Here is a 22,968-nt window from a genome sequence, read left to right on the forward strand (position 1 = left end):
CATTCAAAGAGCCACTTGGATCCGTTTATCACAGAAAACAAAACAGCAGGAACCACAAAACCTGGGTGGGCATGGTCAATTCGATGTCACTCCCACCCAGTTACATGACACCCCCCTCCCAGCAATGCCTATCCAGATTTTGTAGCTCCCTGTGTTTTTTTCTCTCTCTTTCTCCCCCCTCTCTCTGCATCTCTCTGTTTCTTTCTCACCTCTCTCGCTTTCTCTGCCTCTGCCTCTGTATCTTTTTCTCTCATCTCTCTGTTTTGCTTTCCCACTCTCTCTGTCTCTGTCTCACTGTCTCTCTCTCATCTCTCTCTCATTCTGATTCTCTGGCACTCTCTGGGTCTTGTGGGTGCTTCTTTGGCCTTTGTTGGTGCTGGATGCACCTCAGTCTTTCATGGAGATGCACAACCTGCTCTGTGCCCTGAGACACTCACCCAACCTAGTTGCAGCTGATGCTCCATCATCTCCCCCATTGTGAAGCATGTTGTTCTGCACAAGGTGCTGTAAGAGCAGTGGGTAGGCCATGGAGACACCAACAGCACTGGCGGAAAGAAATGGCTGTGCCAGTGTCTCAGGGTGGAGAGGAATTTATACATCCCTAAGTGACCTAGGTGCACGCACCACCAAAAAGGGCCAAAAGAAGCACCCGCAAGACCCAGCAAGAGATGAAGCAAGTACAGGGGAGTTTCGCTCCCACTTTGGAATATGGAGCGAGTCTCCATCCCCCTCCTTATCTTCTCAGGCCAGGCAGGGAATGACTGGGAGGGGAGGGTGAAGTGTGGGACCAGCTCCCGGTGGGTTTAGCCAACACGGAACCACAACAAGCAGATGCCTATTGCTTTGGCTCGCCTGCACTGCCATCGCCCCTTGCCACAACAGCACCATTACCTCATCCAGCTGGTGAAGGCGTGGTGTGCTACTCATTATGCCACCTGCAAATTTGCAAGTTGCATGTACCTTCCTCTATGTCAAAGGTTTACACAAGCTGCCTGGCCAGTCCCATATTCCAGAGCTGTAGTCACTGGACTGGCCCGTTGGTCATCCACCTGGGTGCACTGCAGACCATCAAAATTTTCTCATAGACCACAAGTGGACCACTGGTTAGTGACACCTGATTTAAACTACCTTATCTGTTAACTAGCTCATTCATTGAGTACAGTGGTGCCTCTACTTAAGAACTTAATTCGTTCCGTGACCAGGTTCTTAAGTAGAAACGTTCTTAAGCAGAAGCAATTTTCCCATAGGAATCAATGTAAAAGCAAATGCATGCAAACGCATTACAAAAGAAATAAAAGCTCAGAATTTGGGTGGGAGGAGGAAGAGGAGGAAGAATAGGAGGAGGAGAGTTGCTGCCAAAGGAAGAAGATGAGGTGAGGGGAATCAAAAAAATCCAAAACTTTAAGGCTGGGGGAAAAAAAAAGGACTCTGAGGCAGCGAAGAGGAGCATGTGCCTCCAATACTCCCGGCGTGAGGCTGCCTCCCATACATGGCAGCTGCTGCTGCTACCTGCTGCCTCTTCCTTCCCATGCTGAAGGGTTCCCCTCTCCTCTCGCTCGCTCGCTTTGTAGTTGTTCTGCTGGGCTCTCTGGTAGGAGCCTCCCGAAAATTCAAGGATGCAAATTTCAGACACACTGCACCTGTCCACTGAGGCTATGAAAGTCACTTAAATATTCCACTAATGGGCGTGAAACCTGTTTCAGCTGCCGTCGCAACTGGGCGCAAAAGGCGGTGTAATCGTGCAGTTTCAGATCATCTCTGTCCAGCAATGGAGACACCCAGGAAGCAGCAGGGCCAGCCAAAAAACTGCAGAGGAACGCTACCTTCTCTGCATCTCTTGGAAAATGGGACAGTTGTGCATTAATAAACAACTGCACCTGACTGAGGAAAGCTGCAAACATGTGTCTGTCACCCCAGAATTTTTCAGGCAGAGCCACAAAGCATTTCCTCCTTGGTAGGGGCTGTGGGGCAGGAGCTGCTGGCTACACCGGTGGAATGACAGGCTGCTGAGATAATGTATCCACCTGGTTCTGTAATTGCAGCACTATCTGCGTCAACCCTTGGATTTCCAACTTCAGAGCATTGAAGACTGCTTGGATTTCTGCCATACCAGCAGCCATGATCAGATAAATGCCAGAAAAAAGAGAAGGAAACAATCCAAAACACTTCACTCTGGAACGGTGTGTGTCTGGGGTAGAAGATTATACTGTTCTGCCGGGCTCTCTGGTAGGCGCCTCCCGAAAATTCATGGATACAAATTTCAGACACACACACGTTTGAAAATTCAAAACAATGTTCTTTATCATAAAATTCAAAATAAACTGAGCACTCTTTTTGTATTGCAAAGAGCACTCGTCTCAAAACAACCGGGTAGTCTGTTCAATTTCCCTTAATCAGTCTTTAAGTACTTAGTTAGCAGCTGTGAAGAAACTTCATACTCCTTCTTCTTCCACAAAGTGAAACACCCACACACTTTGCTCTGCATTGGTTTCAAAGACATGAAAAATCAACAAAGTCAAGGCACGATTCCTGAAGAACTGTGATCAGATACTCTTCCACAATGGCCAAACCCACACGCTGCTATTTATAGCTGCAGCCCTGATTACTGGAGCCCCACCCAAACACAGGTAGCCTCTCTTATCTCTGTTAATATGTCCTTGGTCTCTTCTATGCATAATTCTGCGCTTGTGTGGGTCCAAGACGTCTTTATCCAAATCAATGGAAGATAATCAAGATTGACCGCCTGGGCTGTGTGCCAAGCCCCCCTCTTCCAAGTCACTCCCACCTTCTTCTTCGTCCAAGGAAACTAAACTCTGAACTGACTCTGTTGGCAATAACACAGGCCTATGACATGTTGAAGTTTTCCCTGCATCCACCTCCACATTCCCTGGGGCAGGAGCTGGGCCAGAGCCAACCACAACAGTAGCCAGCGCCTTTCCTTTGCTGTGGTGACTACTCGGCTGCCCAGAGCGAAGGGAGCATTTCTTTTCCCTGGGCGCTGGCAGAGGTTTATTCCCTCTCCAAGCACCCAGAGAAAGGAGCTCGGGTTCTTAAGTAGAAAATGGTTTTTAAGGAGAGGCAAAAAAATCTTGAACACCCGGTTCTTATCTAGAAAATTTCTTAAGTAGAGGCGTTCTTAAATAGTGGTACCACTGTATTGTGCCCTTTAAGTCAAGGGCACAATACTGGATACCTGGTTTAAATGACATTGCACAGTTTATGAAGACAACAGTAAGTCGGAAAGCATCTGATTATGCACCATGTCTTTCCTTGATCTCTTGAGTTTAATATAGTGTTTGCAAAGAGATTGGGTAATGAGCACTATAGAAAAAACTGGATGCCTGCAGCAGCTGAGAAAGAATGCAGTTTTGTAGGTTTTAGGATGAGTGAAGGTGCTGCTGAAAAGAGACAGCCACTTTCAAAAGTGATGTGATTTCTGCAGGCAGGGAGCCAAGAAGAGATTAAAACTGACTATCAGGTTCCATAATCTTAAATATAGCTCTCCTAAAGTCTTCCCCTGGAAGGAGAAAAATGAACACAGTAAGGTATTTAGCATTTTTTTTCTATGTTTAAGTAGAGCTGGTGTGTGTATTTTGTAGTGCTAATTTATTCAGAACTAAACCAGGGAAATCTATGTTTTTGTTTAAAGATGGGGATTTGGGCATATACAACCGGAGTTGTACAGTTTTTTTCTATGAGTCTTTTATTGGAAGAGACATAACTAGAATGGCTAAATGCCTTGTTTTCCCTCTATTCCTTTCAACATTGATAACAATATTAAATTTGTTTTCAAGTAAGATTTCCAAGATGACCCAATTCTAAGGGACCAGTTAACTTTTAGAATAAATACCAAAAGGTATAACACAACAAGCAGAAGAGAGAGAAATGTTTGTTTTTGTAGTAGAATAAAACAAACACAAGCAATCAATAAAACCCCACATGTAGAAAATCTGTGTCCCACTTGTAGCCCAAAGTTTGAGGAAAAAGTCATATTCAAAGCATACGTAGAGGAAAGCAGGCCAGACCATTTAAATCTCTGGTGGTATTCAAGGAAAACCAGCTGAAGATGTTCTATCGTTGGCACCTCCTACCAGCAAAACTGGCAAAGATGTATCCAAAGCTTCACCAACATGTTGGAAATGCAAAAAATCGTATGGTACATATTATCATTTATGGTGGACCTGTCATGAAGCTAAAAATGTTTGGATTAAAATTAGGAAATGGTTAGAAGAAATAATGGAACAACATATATATCTGAGGCTGGAGATATTCTTATTGAGATTATTGAATAGAAAATATACTGAGGAAACACAATACCTCTTTCTACATATAATTACAGCTGCAAGAATAGCATATACCCAAAAATGGAAAAATGATAAAACACCATCTGAGGAAGAATCTACGGAGTCTACTGAAAGGGGCGGCATACAAATCTAATTAATAATAATAAAACATAATAATAATAATAATAATAATAATAATAATAATAATAATAATAATGTCCCACAGAGCAAGCAAACCTACTGTGGGACTTCCGACTTCCGACTGACCGAATTCTGAACCATAACACATCAGACATCCTGATAGTGGAGAAAAAGAAAGTATGGATCATCAACATTGCAATCCCAGGGGACAGCAGAATTGAGGAGAAGCAGCTAGAGAAATTAGTGAAATACGAAGATCTAAAAATCAAGCTGCAACGACTCTGGCAGAAGCCAGTGAAAGTGGTCCCAGTGGTACTTGGCATACTGGGCGCAGTGCCAAAGGATCTCAGCAGACATTTGAAAACCATCAGAATTGACAAAATCTCCATCTGTCAATTGCAAAAGGCCACTTTACTGGGATCAGCAAACATAATTTGCCGCTACATCACATAGTCCTAGGTGCTTGGGAAGCGCCTGACTGGTGATGAAATACGAAATCCAGCATAGTGATCTCATTTGCTGTGTTGTATTGACATAATAATAATGAGAAGGAGGAGGAGGAGCAAACCAGAGTTTGCTGATTGTATCTGATCTTAGGGGCAGGCAGAAACAATGGAAAAAGATGCTCCATGCATGCATTTTTTTCTGGAGTTATAATTTCTCAATTTCTTTTATTACAATAGGGGCTGTAGTTAGGGGATCTTCGATAATGAATGCCATATCATCAGCAAAGGCAAGAAGTTTGTATTCTCCCTGACCCTTGGTCCTCTAATTATTGAATTATTTCTTATGTTTCTCAATAATATTTCTAGTCCCAGAATATAAATTAATGGAGCTTGTGGGCATCATTAGCCTGTCTGTAAGGTCCCTATTTATAATAGTTTTAGTGGTCTGGTGTGTGTAAGTATTTTTGATTATTCTGATAAAGTTATTTCCAAAGTCCATCACTTCTAGTTGTTTAATAAAAAAGTGCCAATTTAGATTGTCGAACGCTTTTTGTGGGTCAATAAAGATAAATGCAGTCTGCTTATCAATATGAGTGTCATAGAATTCTAATGCTGGACGCATTAGAATTAGCATTAAAGTTCTCATATTTTTTCTAATATGGTGATTTGCTAAAAGACCATTTTGGTAGTGGTGGATAAATTTGTTTAGTATTTTTTAAAGTCTTTCTACAAAAATAGCTGCGAAAATTTTGTAATCTGTATTTAAAAGTGAGATGGGTCTGTATTTCTGTTTTTATTTTGAATATCTTTCGGGATGAGTGTTATATAGCCTTCTTTCCAGGATTCAAGTATGATTCCATATTCCAAAATTTCATTGAACAAGTCAAGCATGATTGAATCGAGTGGGTTTTGAATCTTTTTATATAGTTCAAAAGGTATGCCATCTGGACCAGGAGTCTTATTTTCTTTTTGTTTATTGTGCTGCTTAATTCTGTTATGGTAATCTTTTGGTTTAGCATTTTTTGTTCTTCCTCTGATATGCTTGGTAAATTACTTTGGATCAAATAATCCTTAAGTAAATCTTCCTCTGTATCTTCCTGGTTATATAGTTCAGTGTAGTATTTATAAACTACGTATTTCTTGTTTTTATTCATGTATTGAGTTTCTCCTTTAGAATCTATTAAGACATCTATATTCCTATCTAACTGTTTTGGAACAATTTTATGTGCCAACCACCTTCCTGGTTTATTTGCTGATTCAAAGTATATCTGTTTCATTCCCTTTAGTTTTTTCGCTAATTCTTCCTGTGTAAACAAGTTAATTTTGTGTTTCAATGTATTTACACTTTCTGTTATTTTTTTATCAGAGGGATTTTCTTGTACTTTACTTTCTAATTTGCATAAGTCCCGAGCCAGGTTATCTATTTTTGTCTGTTTTTCTTTATTCCGTTTTGCAGAATAGGCAATTGATAGTCCTCTTATTTATTTATTTATTTATTCATTCATTCATTCATTCATTCATTCATTTATTAGATTTGCATGCCGCCCCTTTCCGTAGACTCGGGGTGTATATGCTTTTGTGGTGTCCCAAAACTTTTGGATGTTTGTTGAGTCATTGTAATTGTTCTGAAAAAATATTTCTAAATCCTTCTTCATATTGATAATGTTCAAAGAATGTTTCTTTGAACATTAGTTGATTAATTGACCATCTTTTGCATATGGGACTGTCTTGGTCTCTCCATTTTAATTGAAGTGCGCTATGATCAGCCCATGTGTTGCATAAAGTTTCAGTTTCTAAATGTTGGGATTAAAATTCAGGGTTGGCATTTGATGTCGCACTGAAGCAAGATAGCCTCTGTGGTTCACTTGGGGTTGTTTCTGTATTTTGGGACCTTTCTGGTAGCAGAACTAGCTATCATAGCTTGAAGGGACAGAGATTTAAAGTGGAACTTCCGTAAAACCCCCAAAGGAAAGGCAATCCCTGGGGGGCAAGGGAAAACCTCTGCCAGAATCCATTCCGAAGGCGCAGTAGCCCGACTTGACAGGAAGGTGAATGAAGACAGCCATAGAGAGAAACGAGTGGATTTCTTACAAAGTGGACTACAGAGAGAGAGAGAGACGTTTTGATTACCTGGTTTTTGACATCGTTAGAAAGTTTTAAGAAAGTGCCCTGTTCGGCTCCAATTGACTCTTTGTTGTGGATTAAACTGAGGCTCCATGGATTGAGTGGCGGCCATTGAAATCTTATCAGAAAGAGATTGGAAGGAGTGTGAAGATCATCTGAAAACTTTTGACTCTGGAACAAAAATATTGTTTATAAGAAAAGAGAGATCTGGACTGGAGCTTTGGCGACGATGGGCAAGAGGGCTTTTGAAAGTGTGGATTGTAAGTGGAAGTTATGGAAAAGACATTGGTGGGTGAAATCGGCCCCTGAATCAGCAAACTGGAAGGACTCCAAAGAACGAAAGAACATTAATAATTTTATTCTATCAATTTCGAGGCTTTCCTTTTCATCACCCTCACTATCTTTCTATTACCCTTTCCCTACTGCATTACTCTTCTTTATTTAAAAACTTTTTGTAAAGTTCTTCAAAGACTGGGATTGTTGTGGACTGGTTACAAAAGAACGAATCTCCAAGAATGAAAAGGTAAATCTGAAACTTGAAATCTGAAACAATATAACAAAGTGTTATAAACTGGACTCACAATACATTGTGTAGAGATACTTCATTTACTATTGTATTCCAGGAGTTTGGCAGTTTCAAATTATGTTCCTGTACTTATATCTAACTATTAATATTTAAATTTAACTTAATATTTAATCCTAATTTCATGTTGTTCCTTGTTATTATCTCTTAAAGTAATATATTATTAATTGTCTTAATAGATCTAATTTTATAATCAAAGATACTGACAATTATTTTATAGATTCTGATACATTTAGATTTCTCATTGTTCTTTATTGATTTTTAGTTTACTGATTTCTGATTAATTTTATTGTAGATTTTATAGTATGTAGATTTCTTAATTTGATTGAGATTAATTTGATTGGCTGACTAACTTAGAATTTAAGATTCATTAAGATATAATTACTCTTTCTAATTAATTCATCCTCTCTATCTACTTTCCCTTCCCTTCTTTTTAACTCTTTTGTTTGATGAATTAGATATCTCCTTTATTGAAATCGGTTCTCTTTTAGAAATACAGTGATACCTCATCTTACGAACTTAATTCGTTCCGTGACCAGGTACGTAAGTAGAAAAGTTCGTAAGAAGAAACAATTTTTCCCATAGAAATCAATGTAAAAGCAAATAATGCGTGCAAACCCATCCCGAAACTCACCCCTCTTGCCTTATTACCTCCGGCATTCTGATCCATGTTCGGGGTGGGTGGAGGGGGGGTTGGAAAGACAGCGGAGGCTGCCCGGAGGAAGAGATGGGTGAGGAAGAAGAGGAAAATGAAAATGAAAAATAAAAAGAAGCGATATAAAAAGATGGGAGAGACAGATATTAAATATAGACAAGGAAAAGGATTTTTTGAAAATGGTTGATTGTATTTAGAATATTTTAGAATATTTTAAAATACTTTAATAAGCTTTTTTTAATTTGTGTATTTATTTTTTTATTTATTTAGTAGTAGTAGATTTATGAATTTTGATAAAATTTATAAGTAAATGAAGTAAATAAGTAAATGAAATATATTAAGGTGACTTAAGTAGGTTTAATTTAGACTTCTAAGGTTTATTCAATTAGGATTAGTGTGTTAAATGGGGTTTACAGATTTGAAAATCAAAGTACAGTGATCCCTCGATTTTCGCGGGTTCAAACTTCGCGAAACGGCTATACCACGGTTTTTCAAAAAATATTAATTAAAAAATACTCCGCGGGTTTTTTTTCTATACCACGGTTTTCCCCACCCGATGACGCCATACGACATCACCAAACCTTCATCTGCCATTGCTGATTGGCCAAAATCTCGGCCAATCAGCGTTGTCACCGCAAAAATTTCGCATGTCATTGCTGATGCACCGAAATCACAGTCAATCAGCGTTGTCATCGCAAAAATTTTGCCCCACAATGCTGATGGACAGAAATCTCGGCCAATCAGTGGTGTTATCCCAGCGTGCATTGGTACTTTTACAACTTATTAAAAATTATGGGAAGATGGCTCCTAAACGTTGCACGCGGAGCGGTGGCAGCGACACTAAAAAGAGCAGGAAGATGCTGACAAGGAGAAAATTGAACTTTTGGACATGCTGAAAGAGGGACGCTCTTATGCAGACGTTGGTCGGCATTATGGGATCAACGAATTGAGTGTGCGATACATTTGGAAAGATGAAAAGAAGATAAGGCAAACATCTATGATAACATTCAACAAGGCAGCAAAAAGGATGGTGACGCCTAGAAACAAACGGCTTATGAAAATGGAAGCTGCTTTGTCCGTATGGGTACAAGACTGCCGTAAAAAGAGCATTGCTTTGGATACCAATACCATACGGACAAAGGCACAGCAACTCTACACCCGTCTTGCAAACAAAGAAGGAGGTGATGCAGATGAGGGAAAAGAAGATGTTGATGAAGGTGCTGATGACTCAGAAGACCCCCAGCCATCAACATCCACTGCTTCTCCGGCCCCATCCACATTCACAGCAAGTAAAGGGTGGTTTGATAAATTTCAATGGCGCTATGGCCTGAGGAGTGTGTCATTGCACGGAGAAGCTGCCTCAGCAGATACAGGTGCAGCCAAGCAGTACGTCCATGGCACGTTTAAAGACATAATTGAAGAAGGGGCCTACCTTCCAGAACAGGTGTTCAACATGGACAAAACAGGCCTGTTCTGGAAGAGGATGCCTTCACGGACTTTCTTAATGCAAGATGAAGCCAAAGCCCCTGGTTTTAAGGCCCAGAGTTTCCGGAGAGGGGCGGCATATAAATCCAATAAATCTAATCTAATCTAATCCAGAAAGATCGGGTAACTTTGATCATGTGTGGAAATGCAGCAGGCTTCATGATGAAGCCAGGGCTAATTTTTAAGTCCCGAAATCCAAGAGCCCTCAAGAACAGAAATAAGAATGCATTGCCAGTGTACTGGATGCATAATCCTAAAGCATGGATTACAAAAGCCCTCACGCGGGACTGGTTTCATCAGTGCTTCATCCCACAGGTGAAGGATTATTTGGCTGGCAAAGGACTCAATTTCAAAGTGCTTCTCCTAATGGACAATGCTGGAGGCCATGATGACCTGGCACATGAACATGATGGGGTACAAGTCGAATTCTTGCCACCAAACACCACATCGCTTATCCAGCCGATGGATCAAGGTGTTATCTGCGCATTTAAGGCACTGTACACGCGCAATTCCCTTGGAAGCCTCGTGGAAGCAATGGACGCTGATGAAAACTTCACATTGAAGAGCTACTGGCGTCAGTACATGATCACATTGTGTCTGAAGAACATTCAGAATGCCTTAATGGATATGAAGTCACAGACAATGAATGCCTGCTGGAAGAAATTGTGGCCAGAAGTGGTGCATGATTACAAGGGATTTGCTCCCGAAGAAATTCAACATGCTGCAGTCCAGAAATCTGTGAAGCTGGCACAGGCACTGGGTGGAGAAGGCTTCAGTGACATGACACCAGATGAAGTCCATGGGTTGCTTCATGAGCATGGCCTACCACTGACAGACAAAGATCTGGAGGAGCTGACCAGGTCAGCGAGTGAAGAAGAGGAAGAAGAGGAAGCTGAACAAGCTGAGGATGAAGAAGAGGTTGGCCTAACGCTTGAGCGGCTTGCAGAAGTGCACAGAACTGCTGCACATCTCCAACAGATTGTGGAACTTTGGGATCCCAACATGACTCGCTCTATACACTTTAAGGCCTCCCTTGACAACATCACTGCACCATACAGAGCCATGTTAGCCCAGAAAAAGAAACTGCGCCAACAACTGTTAACATGAAATGTTAACGGCCTTAACTCACCAAACAAAAGGAAAAAGATATACCATAAAATTCAAAGACTTAATCCTACAATTTTCTGCCTACAAGAAACTCATGTTAAAAAAGACCACTGCCGGATTTTGGAATATTCTAAACTAGGAAGATTCTTTGTCTCCTCAGCACTAATCAAAAAGCAGGGTATAGCTTTTTACATCAAATCAACTAAAACTAATGCAGGATCAGAGGTGGACTGGGACTTCCGCATTGGGAAATATATTATAAAGCAACAGCCCTAACTTGGTTGAGGGAATGGGTCCTTCTTAGAGACACAAGAATATTAACCCTTGAAGGCTCTGATTTACATATGGGTTGCCATGCTTTTCTTTTTGAGGATAAGGACAAAAAATATTCACATTTCAGACAACACTATTTCAGAAGAAGCTTACTTAGAGGTATAGACCCAAATAAGAAAGAACCACTACGTCCATATACTCAGATGGTTCGTCCCAACAGAAGCCGTATTGCACCCAAATACAGTAGTACCTCTAGATACGAGTATAATTTATTCCAGAAGGGAGCTTGTATGTTGAACAACTCTGGAACAAATGGCTTTAGACTTTGTTTTTCCCCTCCGAGATAACCAAAAGCAAGGATTCTTGCGCCACCTAGTGGACGCTCGGCTCGTATCCCGAATTTGAGCTCGGGTCTGGAACAGAAATTTCTCTCCCCTCGTGGCTCATATCTTGGAATACAGTGATCCCCCGAGTTTCGCGCTCTTGATCATTGCTAATCGCTATATCGCGATTTTTCCACCCGGAAGTAAAAACACCATCTGCGCATGCGCGCCACTTTTTTCTATGGCCACGCATGCGTAGATGGTGGAGTTTGCGTTCCCCGGGCAGATCAGCTGCTGGGCGGCTTCCCTGGGTCTTCCCCCTCTTGCTGGCAGGAGGGCGAGCGGCGGGCATCAGCGAGGAGCCGGGGTTTCCCCTTTGCATGGGCGGCCAGTAAGACCCCAGTGCCGCTTCCCAGCTGAGTCCCGAAGCCAAACGTGGAAGTTCGCCTTTTCCGTCTGGCTTCAGGACTCAGCTGGGAAGCGGCGCGAGCGAACGGCGTGGGCGGGCGAGCGGCAGCGAGGAGTTTGCGTGGGCGGTGGGGAAACCCCAGCGCTGCTTCCCAGCTGAGTCCCGAAGCCAAACGCAGAAGTTCGCCTTTGCCGTCTGGCTTCAGGACTCAGCTGCTGCAAGCGAGCAGCCGGGCGGGCGGGCGAATGGGCAAGCGGCAAGCGATCTTGGGGTTTCCCCGTTGCCCAGGCAAAGGGGAAACCCCAAGATCGCTTGCCGCTTGCCCGTTCGCCCGCCCGCCCGGCTGCTCACTTGCAGCGCCGCAGCAGCGAGGAGCCGGGCGGGCGGGCGAACGGGCAAGCGGCAAGCGATCTTGGGGTTTCCCCGTTGCCTGGGCAACGGGGAAACCCCATCTTTGGCTCCTCGCTGCTGCTGCGCTGCGGAGCAGATCAGCTGTTGGGCAGCCGAAGGGGTCTCCCCCGCCGCCCACACGCAAACTCCACCATCTGCGCATGTGCGGCCATGGAAAACAGGACGCGCATGCGCAGATGGTGTTTTTACTTCCATGCCGCTACATCGCGAGTTTACGATTATCGCAAGGGGTCTTGGAACGGAACCCTCGCGATAATCGGGGGATCACTGTACTCGCATGTGGAGCAGCTCGTATCTAGAGGTACTACTGTACCTTAGATCCAACCAAAATCATAACATACGATTTATTAATGGATGAAAAAAAGCAACTAATTTCAAAAGAAATAATTTCCCAAAAATGCTATAAACTTAGATTTACAGATTCAATTGAGATACAATAAAGATAAGGTGAAATACAGTTTCCAAAAAATAAACATGCTAGATAAAATTATAATGGGTGCATCAATTCAAGCATCAAATTATAAAGAAAATCTTTATAAAATGTTTTATAGATGGCATCTTCCCCCAGCCTGCCTTGCTGGGGGACTCATCTATACCACCAACTTGCTGGAAATGCAAGCATGACGTAGGATCTTACCTATGGTGGACCTGTCCCAAATCAAAAACCTTTTGGCTAAAAAAAGAAAAAAATATATATGGAGCAAATTATTCAAAAACCCATCCCATTTAACCCAGAACTCTTCCTTTTAGGTATAATCAGGCACCAAATTGACAAAGAAGACAGATACCCTTTAATAAATATGCTAACTGTGGCAAGAATAGCCTTTGTCCGAAATTGGGAAGCATGATTATATCTCCACCACTTTACATTTTATCAACAAGACAATGGAATGTGCTGAGCTGACAAAGATGACCCTGGAATTGCAAGATAAAGAAGAATCATAATTTTACAAAGCATGGGAGAAATGGTTCACTTGGCTAGACAAAAAAAAAAGACTCAAAGAGCTTGATTGAACTACAAAAGAACCTACTATCTAAACTTCCATACCTCATGAAAAATAAAGATCGAACAGTAGGATAGAAATTTCTATTTACAATGTTGAAACCATACACAACATCAGTTTTAGAAATTGAAATTCTTCCTATATAAACCAATGACCACAAAAATACAGGTAATTAACAGAAATGTAGCGTCTATAAAGGCTGTGAGACACAATAGTCAACAAAGAGGTTGACTTGTCTCTGTTATATATATGTACACTTTCCTTCTCTTTTTCTTCTTTTCTTTTTTCTTTTACCTCTTCTCTTCTTTAACTCTTCTTTACTTTTTTCTTTTATTATATTCTATACTGTTCTCTCCTTATTCAATTAAGACATTAACTACCTATTATGATAAAGGTTCAATGCAAAAATTATATATTTGTATTTGTTTTTATATTCCTTATGCTCAAATTTCTCTTTTGTGATTTGTACATATATATTGTGGAGTTGTTCTTCCTTTAATAAAGAAAAATTAAATTAAAAAAAAGAAAATCAAGGTTGAATAGAATTTTTGTGAACGAGAAAAAAAATGTATAGACTTTGGTATGTTGGATGTGCCAGACATCCTTCAATTGGAATTTGTTCACCATTGCATTAAAAGACTTTGGTAGGAATTTTCTCATATTTTTATTTTGGCCCTTATAATCAAGGTTTCTATCTGTAATTGAATTAAAATCTCCAATTAATAGTAGTTTTTCACTTTTTGTATCTAATAGTTTATGAAGTTTTGTAAAGAATGATAATTGATTCGTATTTGGGGCATAAATGTTTACAATAATTGCAGATTTACGTCCTATAGTGATTAGAGTTATGAGAAATCTACCATCTTCATTGTTGTAAATCAGTTTGGGGTTGACCTGCAGTTTTATATAAGTCACTACTCCCCCTTTTTAATTGAGACTTTGCTGAAGAAACATGCATCCAAGTTTGGACATTGTAACAGATGGCTTTGGTCTTTTATAATATGGGTTTCTTGTAAGCATGTAATAAGTTTAATAAGTTTGTGGAATATTTTTTTCCTCTTCACCGGAGATTTCAATCCATTCATATTTACTGATATTAGTCTTATTTCTTCTGTTGGGTTTGTCTTGAAGTATTTTCCTTTAGTTTCCCTTCTTTGCCCCAGTTTTAGATGTCGTTGTTGCGCCTTGTCTTCCATCGTCCTCGGTTCGTTTGGTCTCTTGAATTTGGCCTGTCTCTGTTTGAGAGAAGTTCCTCTGAGCTTAATTCATCACAGTTAGTTCCTTCTATCTAGTTCTTCCTTTGAGTCTAGGTCTTCTATTTCTTTAATATGGAGGTTAAAGAATTCTCTAGCCTCCTGTTGTGAGTTTATCCTGTGTTTTTTTTCGACTAATGTAATGAGAATTCCCTCTGGTATTAACTAGTGAAATGGTATTCTATGTATATTAAATCTGGCTGTTAGGAATGGATAGGGTTTTCTTTTTTTCCCCTCATCCATCTCGAAATTTGTTTTGAGGACCGTTATTTCTTTTTCTCTATATGTTATCATGTTCTCCCATGCCAAGTTAAATGCCTTGTCCCTTGCTATCTTTTTAGTAAAGTGAACGTGTACTTCCCATGGAACTTTGTGTCTGCAGGCATAGCTTGTTGAGACTCAATACATTTCATCAATTTCCCTCAGAGCTCTCTGAGAGGTTGAATTTGTTATGCCTGCAATAATTTGAGACACATTTTGGAAGCATAAGAAAAATGCTGATTCCTCTAATTCTAACAGCTTCTTCGAGGTCTTTATTGTTGTTTGTATTTCTGTTTTCTGAAGTGTTAAGTTTAGCTTTAATCTTATCAGGCTTTTCTTCTATTTCCTTTATTTTTTGTTCATGTTTTGTTAGTGTGCCTTGAATTAGATCAAACTAAACTAAAAGTTTGCCTACTCTTTCGTCTAGCTTGCATACCCCTTCGTCCATTTTTTTAATGTCCTCTTTCATTTCCCCTAGATTTCCTGTCATTGCTTTGTAGTTTCTTATTGATTGACTGCTGCATCTTGATCATATCTTGAAGTGATGCTAGTGAAATCTGGGGTGATTGCTGGTTTGGGGGTGCTGTCTCTGTCTTCCGTTGGCTCGATGGTGTTACTGGTAAGGGGGTAGTTGGAGCTTTTTTGGTGTACTTTGATTAGGGTAGCTTGAGTGAAAGTTTACATTTTGTATTCTTTCCACACCAATTAACCAGAAATATCTTAATTTGTTTTCGGTAATATACCGTAGTCTATTTCTTATTGAGTAAATTCAGTTCACACTAATAATACTGAATTCTTCTTCAGATAAAGTAAATTAAAATAATTCTAACAAACACTATTTGCTTTTAGTTTCTTTGTCCTCTATAATTCCATTGAGTGAAAATCTGTTTTTTTAATCCACAGTCCTAAACATGTGTGATATTTTTAATCATTCAGACATATTTTAAGAAATTATTCAGCAAAACCTGATAGCCTAATTTTATGTTTATTTCTAAGGGTTCAAACCAATAATTGTTCATTTTACCTATGTAATTTTTACTTTTTTCTTGATTCATAAATAAGCTAGAGGTTATTGTACATTTTGAATGAAACTAAGTTTGTATAAAATTGGAAAATATTAAGGCAGCCATTTGAAGACTTAAATTTTACAAAACAAAACTATGATGTAAATGCTCAATATATTGTTTATACATACATAAAATCTTATAGATCAATATGCTTAATACTATGGGATTTGATTGTTGCTCAAAGTGATGTCTATTTAACATTCTCCAAGGAGCTTGCTGTTTAATAGAGTATATGTATATTAGTTACAGTTACTGAAATGTATAATATATTTTAAAATGTGCAACAAGCCCTTTGTGCAGTAATCATTTTTCTCATCAAGTACTAATAATGCTCATACTCCTTGCTTTAAATGGAGACAGAACATAAACTTATTAAGTTGTATGAATATAAGTTTTTTTCTTCCATTCCTAAGGCCTATCCATGATGCAGTAGAAAATGATCACCTAGAAATTGTCCGATTGCTCCTTTCTTATGGCGCTGACCCTACGCTTGCTACATACTCAGGTAGAACAATTGTGAAAATGACACACAGTGAACTAATGGAGACTTTTCTAACAGGTGTGTATACTTTTGATTGTGCTAATGCTTGTCCATTTGTAATTTGAAATTGTACAAAATTTGATATTGAATAAGGAGATCGCTGACCATTTCAATAGCTACTTCTGTTCAGTTTTCTCAAAAGACACCTTACAAAATAATACTATAGAGGGATATAGCATTGCTTCCAGCTGTACGGATTCATCTCCAGTGATCTTAGAAGAACTTGAACGATTAAAGATAAATAAGGCAATGGGTCCAGATGGCATCCACCCCAGAGTTCTTAAAGAACTCAAATCTGTCATTGCTACCCCCCTGACTGATTTGTTTAACCAATCCCTGTTAACAGGAGATGTTCCTGAGGATTGGAGAATGGCCAGTGTTGTACCTATCCACAAGAAGGGCAGTAGAGAAGAAGCTGGTAACTACAGGCCAGTTAGCTTGACATCAGTTATAGTTAAAATGATGGAGACTCTACTCAAAAAGAGGATAAATCAGCACCTAAAAAACAATAACTTATTGGACCCAAATCAGCATGGCTTTACTGAAGGCAAATCATGTCAGACTAATCTCATTGATTTCTTTGACTATGTCACAAAGGTGTTGAATCAAGGTGGTGCCGTGGATATTGCCTATCTGGACTTCAGCAAAGCCTTTGATACGGTTCCACATAAAGAGCTGATAGATAAATTAGTGAAGATTGGGCTTAATCCCTGGATAGTTCAATGGATTTGCAGCTGGCTGAAACGTAGACATCAGAGAGTTATTGTTAATGGCGAGTATTCTGAGCAGAGACAGGTTCTGGGTCCTATTCTTTTTAATATGTTTGTGAGTGACATAGGGGAAGGTTTGGTAGGGAAGGTTTACCTATTTGCAGATGACTCTAAAGTGTGCAATAAAGTTGATATTCCTGGAGGCGTCTATAATATGGTAAATGATTTAGCTTTACTAGATAAATGGTCAAAGCAATGGAAACTGCAGTTTAATGTATGCCAGCCAATCTGTAAGTCATGTCATTCTAATATTAAAAGTCTCTTGTTTCTGAGAAAAATCCATTCCTTTATCCATATCATTGCTGTTGCCTGATAATACAGCTCCTAGTTATGGAGCCAAAGCTGCCTTTGGTTCTTGCATCTTGTAGCATCTTCAAGCTTATCCTCGGTCTTGTCCCTTGCCAAATAAATTTCAGTATAGTTTTGTTAACACCGTTAAAGAAAGTTTTGTCTATTTTTATTGGTATTGTCAAAAATAAAATAGGCATAGTAGTATATTCATCTTGATTAAGGCAATCCTGCCCATAAATGATAGCTGAAGATTTTTCTATTTTTCTAGATCTTTTTCTATCTCCTTTTTAAGTCTTACATAATTGTCTTCTTTAAGTATTGTACATCTCATTGACAGTCGAATCCCCAAATACTTTACTTTTTTTTGTTATTTGTATATCTAAAGTCTCTGTTAGCTCCATCTTTTGCTTTTCTGTCATGTTTTTTTTACTGTCATTTTTGTCTTATCCTCATTTATTTTCAATCCTGTGACTTCTCTGTATTTTTCAATTTGGTATAATAATTTTGGTCCTGAATTTAATGGATCTTCAAGTAGAAACACCAAATCATCAGCAAATGGCTTAGTTTATATTCTTCTTTTTAAATTTTTATTCCCATAATATCCTTATCTTCCTGTATACTTCTATTTAATAATTCTAAAGTCAAGATGAATAACAATGTTGATTGATAGTGGTCATCCTTGTCTTGTTCCTTTTGTAATTTCTTCTTAGTCATTTCTCCATTTATTATTATTCTTGCTGCTTGCTTATTATAAATTGCTTTTATTACACCAACAAATTTTGACCCAAAGTCCATATATTGTAGCTGTCGATTCATAAAATTCCAATTTAATTATCAAATGCTTTCTGTGTATCCAAAAACATTAACACCACTTGTTTCTCTTACTAAGTTGCTCATAGTACTCTAAAGTGTTAAAAATTGTACGCATATTGTCTCTTATCTGTCTTTTGGGGGAGAAACCTGTTTTGATTGGTTTACTCCACAATCAGTTTGAAGCATACAAAACTGAATACTAAAAATAGGATTTGAAGGTTGTTGAAAAGTAAATGAAAATAAAATAATTATATTTGAAAAGAAATAAGATATTATCTGATATTACTTCATTTAGAGTTTTGCTGTATTCTGATTGATACTGGTGTATCCCAACTTTTGGGGTGTTTTTCAATGTTATGTTGTTATATCTTTCTAGAGTATTTAATTGATCTCCAAGGTCGTGATGTTGATGACCCTGGCTTGTCCTGGGACTTCTATGGCAGCTCTGTGTGTGGTAAGAAGACATGTTTTTTGGGGGAGGGGAGCAGGTTTCTATTATTTCAAATGTGTGCATGTATATGTATGAGGAGGGGGCAGAATTCACAGAAGCAAGAGCAAATTAAGAAAGAAAAGGAAGGGGGAGGGGAAGCCATTGTTTTACAAAAGATCTTCAATTATTTTTTGTTTGTTTAAATAGAGCCAAAGAGTGAATCAGGATTTGATATTCTGTCTAATCCACCTGGCCCAAATGATGAAGATGAAGATGGATTTAGTGATGTCTTTGAATTTGAATTCTCAGATGTGCCTCTCTTGCCATGTTATAACATCCAAGTGTCTCTTTCTCAAGGGTAAGCACTATTATTGTTTATACTGGAGGGGAAGATAAATTGTTTCCCCAGTGTGTGTTAATATACAAATATCTGAGTTATTATTGACATATTCAAGATAATCTTTTTGTCTTACTGAATACAGTGAACTTTTTGTTATTCATTCTGTTAGAAATAGGTTTTATATCCTATGTTTTTTGAATATAAAACCTCCCCATACATTGGCATCTTTAAAACAAGAATTGTTTATATATTCCGTGTAAATGTATGTGTGTGAATATATGCTGATATTGCAGACATATTCACAGGGAAAAACTTGTGGCTTAGTGAAGCTTTTGAATCCAGATCAAGATTGGTGTGGGAGCAGGGGATAGAGAAAAATACTTTCTTGTTTAAAGCTAGATTTCGTTCATGAGTTTCCTGGAGGAGGGAAGAGGAAGAGTACGGAAGAGTACGGAGACTAACCTATTTTTAAAATCTCTTTGCCTTAAATATAAATGTATATAAAATTATTACTAGCAGAACCATGTTGATTGAAACATCTTAGCATCTTGTCAATATTTTACTTTTGTCTCTAGACCACGGAACTGGTTTTTGCTCTCTGATGTAGCCAAGAGGCTGAAAATGTCACCCAAGATATTTTGCTGCAGTTTCCCAAGTTTGGAAGTTGTCAGTGTTACAGAAGCAGAATTTTTCAAACAGGTATCTTTGAGTCAGTTGTTTGCTTGCCAAAAGGATCTTGAAGTTTTCAACCCAGAAGGCAAGGAACTGTTGGACTTGGTAGAATTTACTAATGAATTACAATCTTTGCTTGGAGCCTCACTTGAATGGTTGCATCCAGAGGAAGAAATTGATATTCATTGGTGAATCTCACAGCTTCTTAATGTACAGTTCTGTGTAAAATATTTCTTTATGTATATGTGTTACTGCAGTTATTTCTATAAAGAAAAGGATACTGTTAAATAAAAGAGCTTTCCTCTAATACACATACGCGTGCGCACGCACACCTACACCCACATACAAACAGAATTTTTGTAAGATTTTTTTTTAAAGAGACCACTCCGTTTGTACAAACTATAAAATTGGTAAAAGGTGTGTGCACGTTCCTTTAAGTGCAGACAAACTTTGGTATAGATTTGTTTTTACATGGAACTTTTTAAAAAATGGCTTTGCTGCAAACAAAGCACTGGTTATATAAATAAACCTATGTGATGTGATCAATATTGTTAGCTTGGGGAAGTTTATTGTGGGAGGCACTTCATTATATTTTTGTTTTTGTTTACAAAAATTTCTGCTTTGACCAGGTACACTATTGAATACAATTCAGTAGACTGTAATACAAATTAAAACACCTACTAATTGTGTTTTGGCCTCATCAGCTAGCCATACCCACTGGGACTTGAACCTGCAACCTTTGCCTTGTAAGGCAGAGAATTATCCTCTAGGCTACAGTATCCAATCCCTTCAGCTCTGCACCAGGGAAGGGTTACATATTTTTATGTCAAATCACCCTGGTGTATTGAAGGAACATCACAGCTCCTTATTTGCCTCTTGGCCCAACCCAGGGCCATTTCCAAGGCAGTTAATTTTATTGATAGCCGACAATTCTATCTGTATGTGTCACATGTTTTTTTGCTGAATTTGAAAATTAAGGGAGACTAGGATAGATCTATTTCGGCCTTCTTTTGTCCTCATATATATACAGTATATATATATGAGGCCAAAATAAGGCCGAAATAGAGCTATCCTAGTCTCCCTTAATTTTCAAATTCAGCAAAAAAAACCCATATATATGTTGTTGTTTTTCTGTTTTTTTTTCTCTGCCCTACAAGGCAGAAGCCCCAGGATCAAATCCCAGTAAGGGTATGGCTAGTTGATGAGGCCAGAACAAGGCCGAAATAGCGCTATCCTAAACTCCCTTAATTTTAAAAATTCAGCAAAAACGTGTGATATATATATGTATCACATGTTTTTGACAAAACACAAAAAAACCCATATATATATATATATATACACACACACACACACACACAGATACATACATACATACATACATGAATGCATACACTTTATATGTGTGTGATTAAACATTTGATGCTCTTTATTTAAAAGAAAACTTTGAACTATTTTTCTGTAAAATACTGAAAACTAACCTATGTTGAAGTTGTTTAAAACTGTACAGAAGCTAAATCTTTTTTCTGAATTGTGTGTTTATGTTTGAGATTTGTGTTTGAACTTTGTACGTAAATTCTTCTGCCTTTGTATTTATATTTTACAAAAAAAGATGCCAAAGGCAATAAAACTGTTGAAAAAGCAATGCTGAAATAGTTTTTGGTATGACCTTTGAGTGAACTGATGATAGCCCAAATGGTATCTCTTTCTTCCCATGAGTAGAATTGTGTGTACTCCTTACCCAGAAAGAAAGAAAATTCAGTTTTCAGTCATATACAATCCCTCTTCATTCAAAACTACACCCACCCACCCAAATTGTGGGTACTCCTTTATACCATAGGACAAGATTTGGCTGTAGATGTCTGCAGATGGGATGGGAGGATGGGATTGGTAATGACAATGAAATTGTAACACAAATTTTAACCTTTGCATACATACATATGACATTGCAGTTTTTTTTAAAAAAAAGAATGATTTTTGTACCAAACACATTTTGTAATTTTCTATCTTAATGGTTGATGTATGTGTTTGTCATCATGTTAACTCCAATATTAAATAATTATTCATGATTATTGCACATAAACAGCAGTGTTATATGCACTATATAATATAGATATTAGATTTGTTTAACAGGATTAATAGGCAAGTAATTTTTAAAAAAACATTGTGGAAATATTTTTAGGAGTATCTATTTTCCTGTCTCACATTTAATATTCGGCATGATTGGCTGGTGATAGAATTTGTTAGAGAAAACTGCTTGTGTCAACAATTATTCAGCAGAAAGAAGATAAATCTGGACAATCTGTTGTACCTCATGATTCTTGATAAATGTATATTTTCTTTTATGTACACTGAGAGCATATGCACCAAAGACAAATTCCTTGTGTGTTCAATCACACTTGACCAATAAAGAATTCTATTCAAATTTGGTTGGTGAATATAAGGATTCAGTTGTTCTGTGGAGAATTTTCTGTGATAGCTCTAAGCTGTTGAATGAAGTCTTGTAATCCTTCAGCAGCTAAGTATTTCTTCACTGGCTGTACTGTGTATTCTTCATCATCTTCTGTTGCTTACTGGAGATGAGAGGGATACTTAGGTAGGGTCTCCCTCTATAAAAGCACTATAATTGGTAAAGCATGATTTGTTCTGGAACAACATAATTCTCCAGTGCGCTGACTGGAGAATCCAAGGATGGTTGACTGTGGCCTTTCTGTACAGAGACTGAGTTGTCAAAGTTTAGCCACACCTCCTGTACTTGACTGATCCTACTTTAGGACTCAGTCTTGCCGTAGAGAGATGTGGAAAATTTTAACTCTGTTAATCAGTTCTGGATTGAAAACTTCTTTGTCTTGGATTCTTTCAGCACAGTAGGTTTCTGGAAGCCTGTCTTCATAATGGAAAATGGAAAAAGTGGCAGCATTGCTGCCACGTGGAGCTCAGCTTCTGAATTTCAGAATTGCCATTTCATCAGAGCTTGGACTTCTTGTTGTCATCTTGCACCTAAGGCATCTAGCCATTGGTGAATGCGCTGGTTCCCCCGGTCTATCCAGCATGACTGTCACCACTCTGGACTGTCTTACGTTTTGAGTAGCGACTTCAGAGTCAACACCCGATTAGTCAGTGCATGTTCTGCATATTGCGGCTGGCTTGATTCTTCCTGAGGGGCTTCTAGTCACTGGTGAGTGTGCTGCACTATCTGGCATAACCGCCACCACTCTGGACTGTCCTACATTTTGAGTAGCGGCTTGGGGCTTAATACCTGATTAGTCGGGACATACTCCACAGATTG

The 22,968-nt window shown here is 38.7% G+C and overlaps 1 protein-coding gene across 10 annotated transcripts in view; it reads left to right on the top strand.

Moving 5' to 3' along the window:
* The window catches only part of BCOR (BCL6 corepressor), a 134,019-nt gene extending 112,695 nt beyond the window's left edge, over positions 1–21,324 (top strand). For 9 of the 10 annotated variants that reach the window (XM_070750542.1, XM_070750544.1, XM_070750540.1 and 6 more), the window contains 4 exons: positions 16,239–16,384; positions 18,617–18,694; positions 18,878–19,028; positions 19,586–21,324. In XM_070750542.1, the coding sequence (XP_070606643.1) occupies positions 16,239–16,384; positions 18,617–18,694; positions 18,878–19,028; positions 19,586–19,874 (664 nt within the window). In that variant the 3' untranslated portion in view covers positions 19,875–21,324. Of the gene's footprint in view, positions 1–16,238; positions 16,385–18,616; positions 18,695–18,877; positions 19,033–19,585 lie in introns of those variants that run through there. The other variant, XM_070750549.1, reaches the window with a different exon arrangement.
* The last annotated feature ends 1,644 nt before the right edge of the window (positions 21,325–22,968 follow it).

The sequence above is a fragment of the Erythrolamprus reginae genome, chromosome 4, assembly GCF_031021105.1.
Source record: "Erythrolamprus reginae isolate rEryReg1 chromosome 4, rEryReg1.hap1, whole genome shotgun sequence".
In the NCBI taxonomy this organism is placed as follows: Eukaryota; Metazoa; Chordata; class Lepidosauria; order Squamata; family Dipsadidae; genus Erythrolamprus; species Erythrolamprus reginae.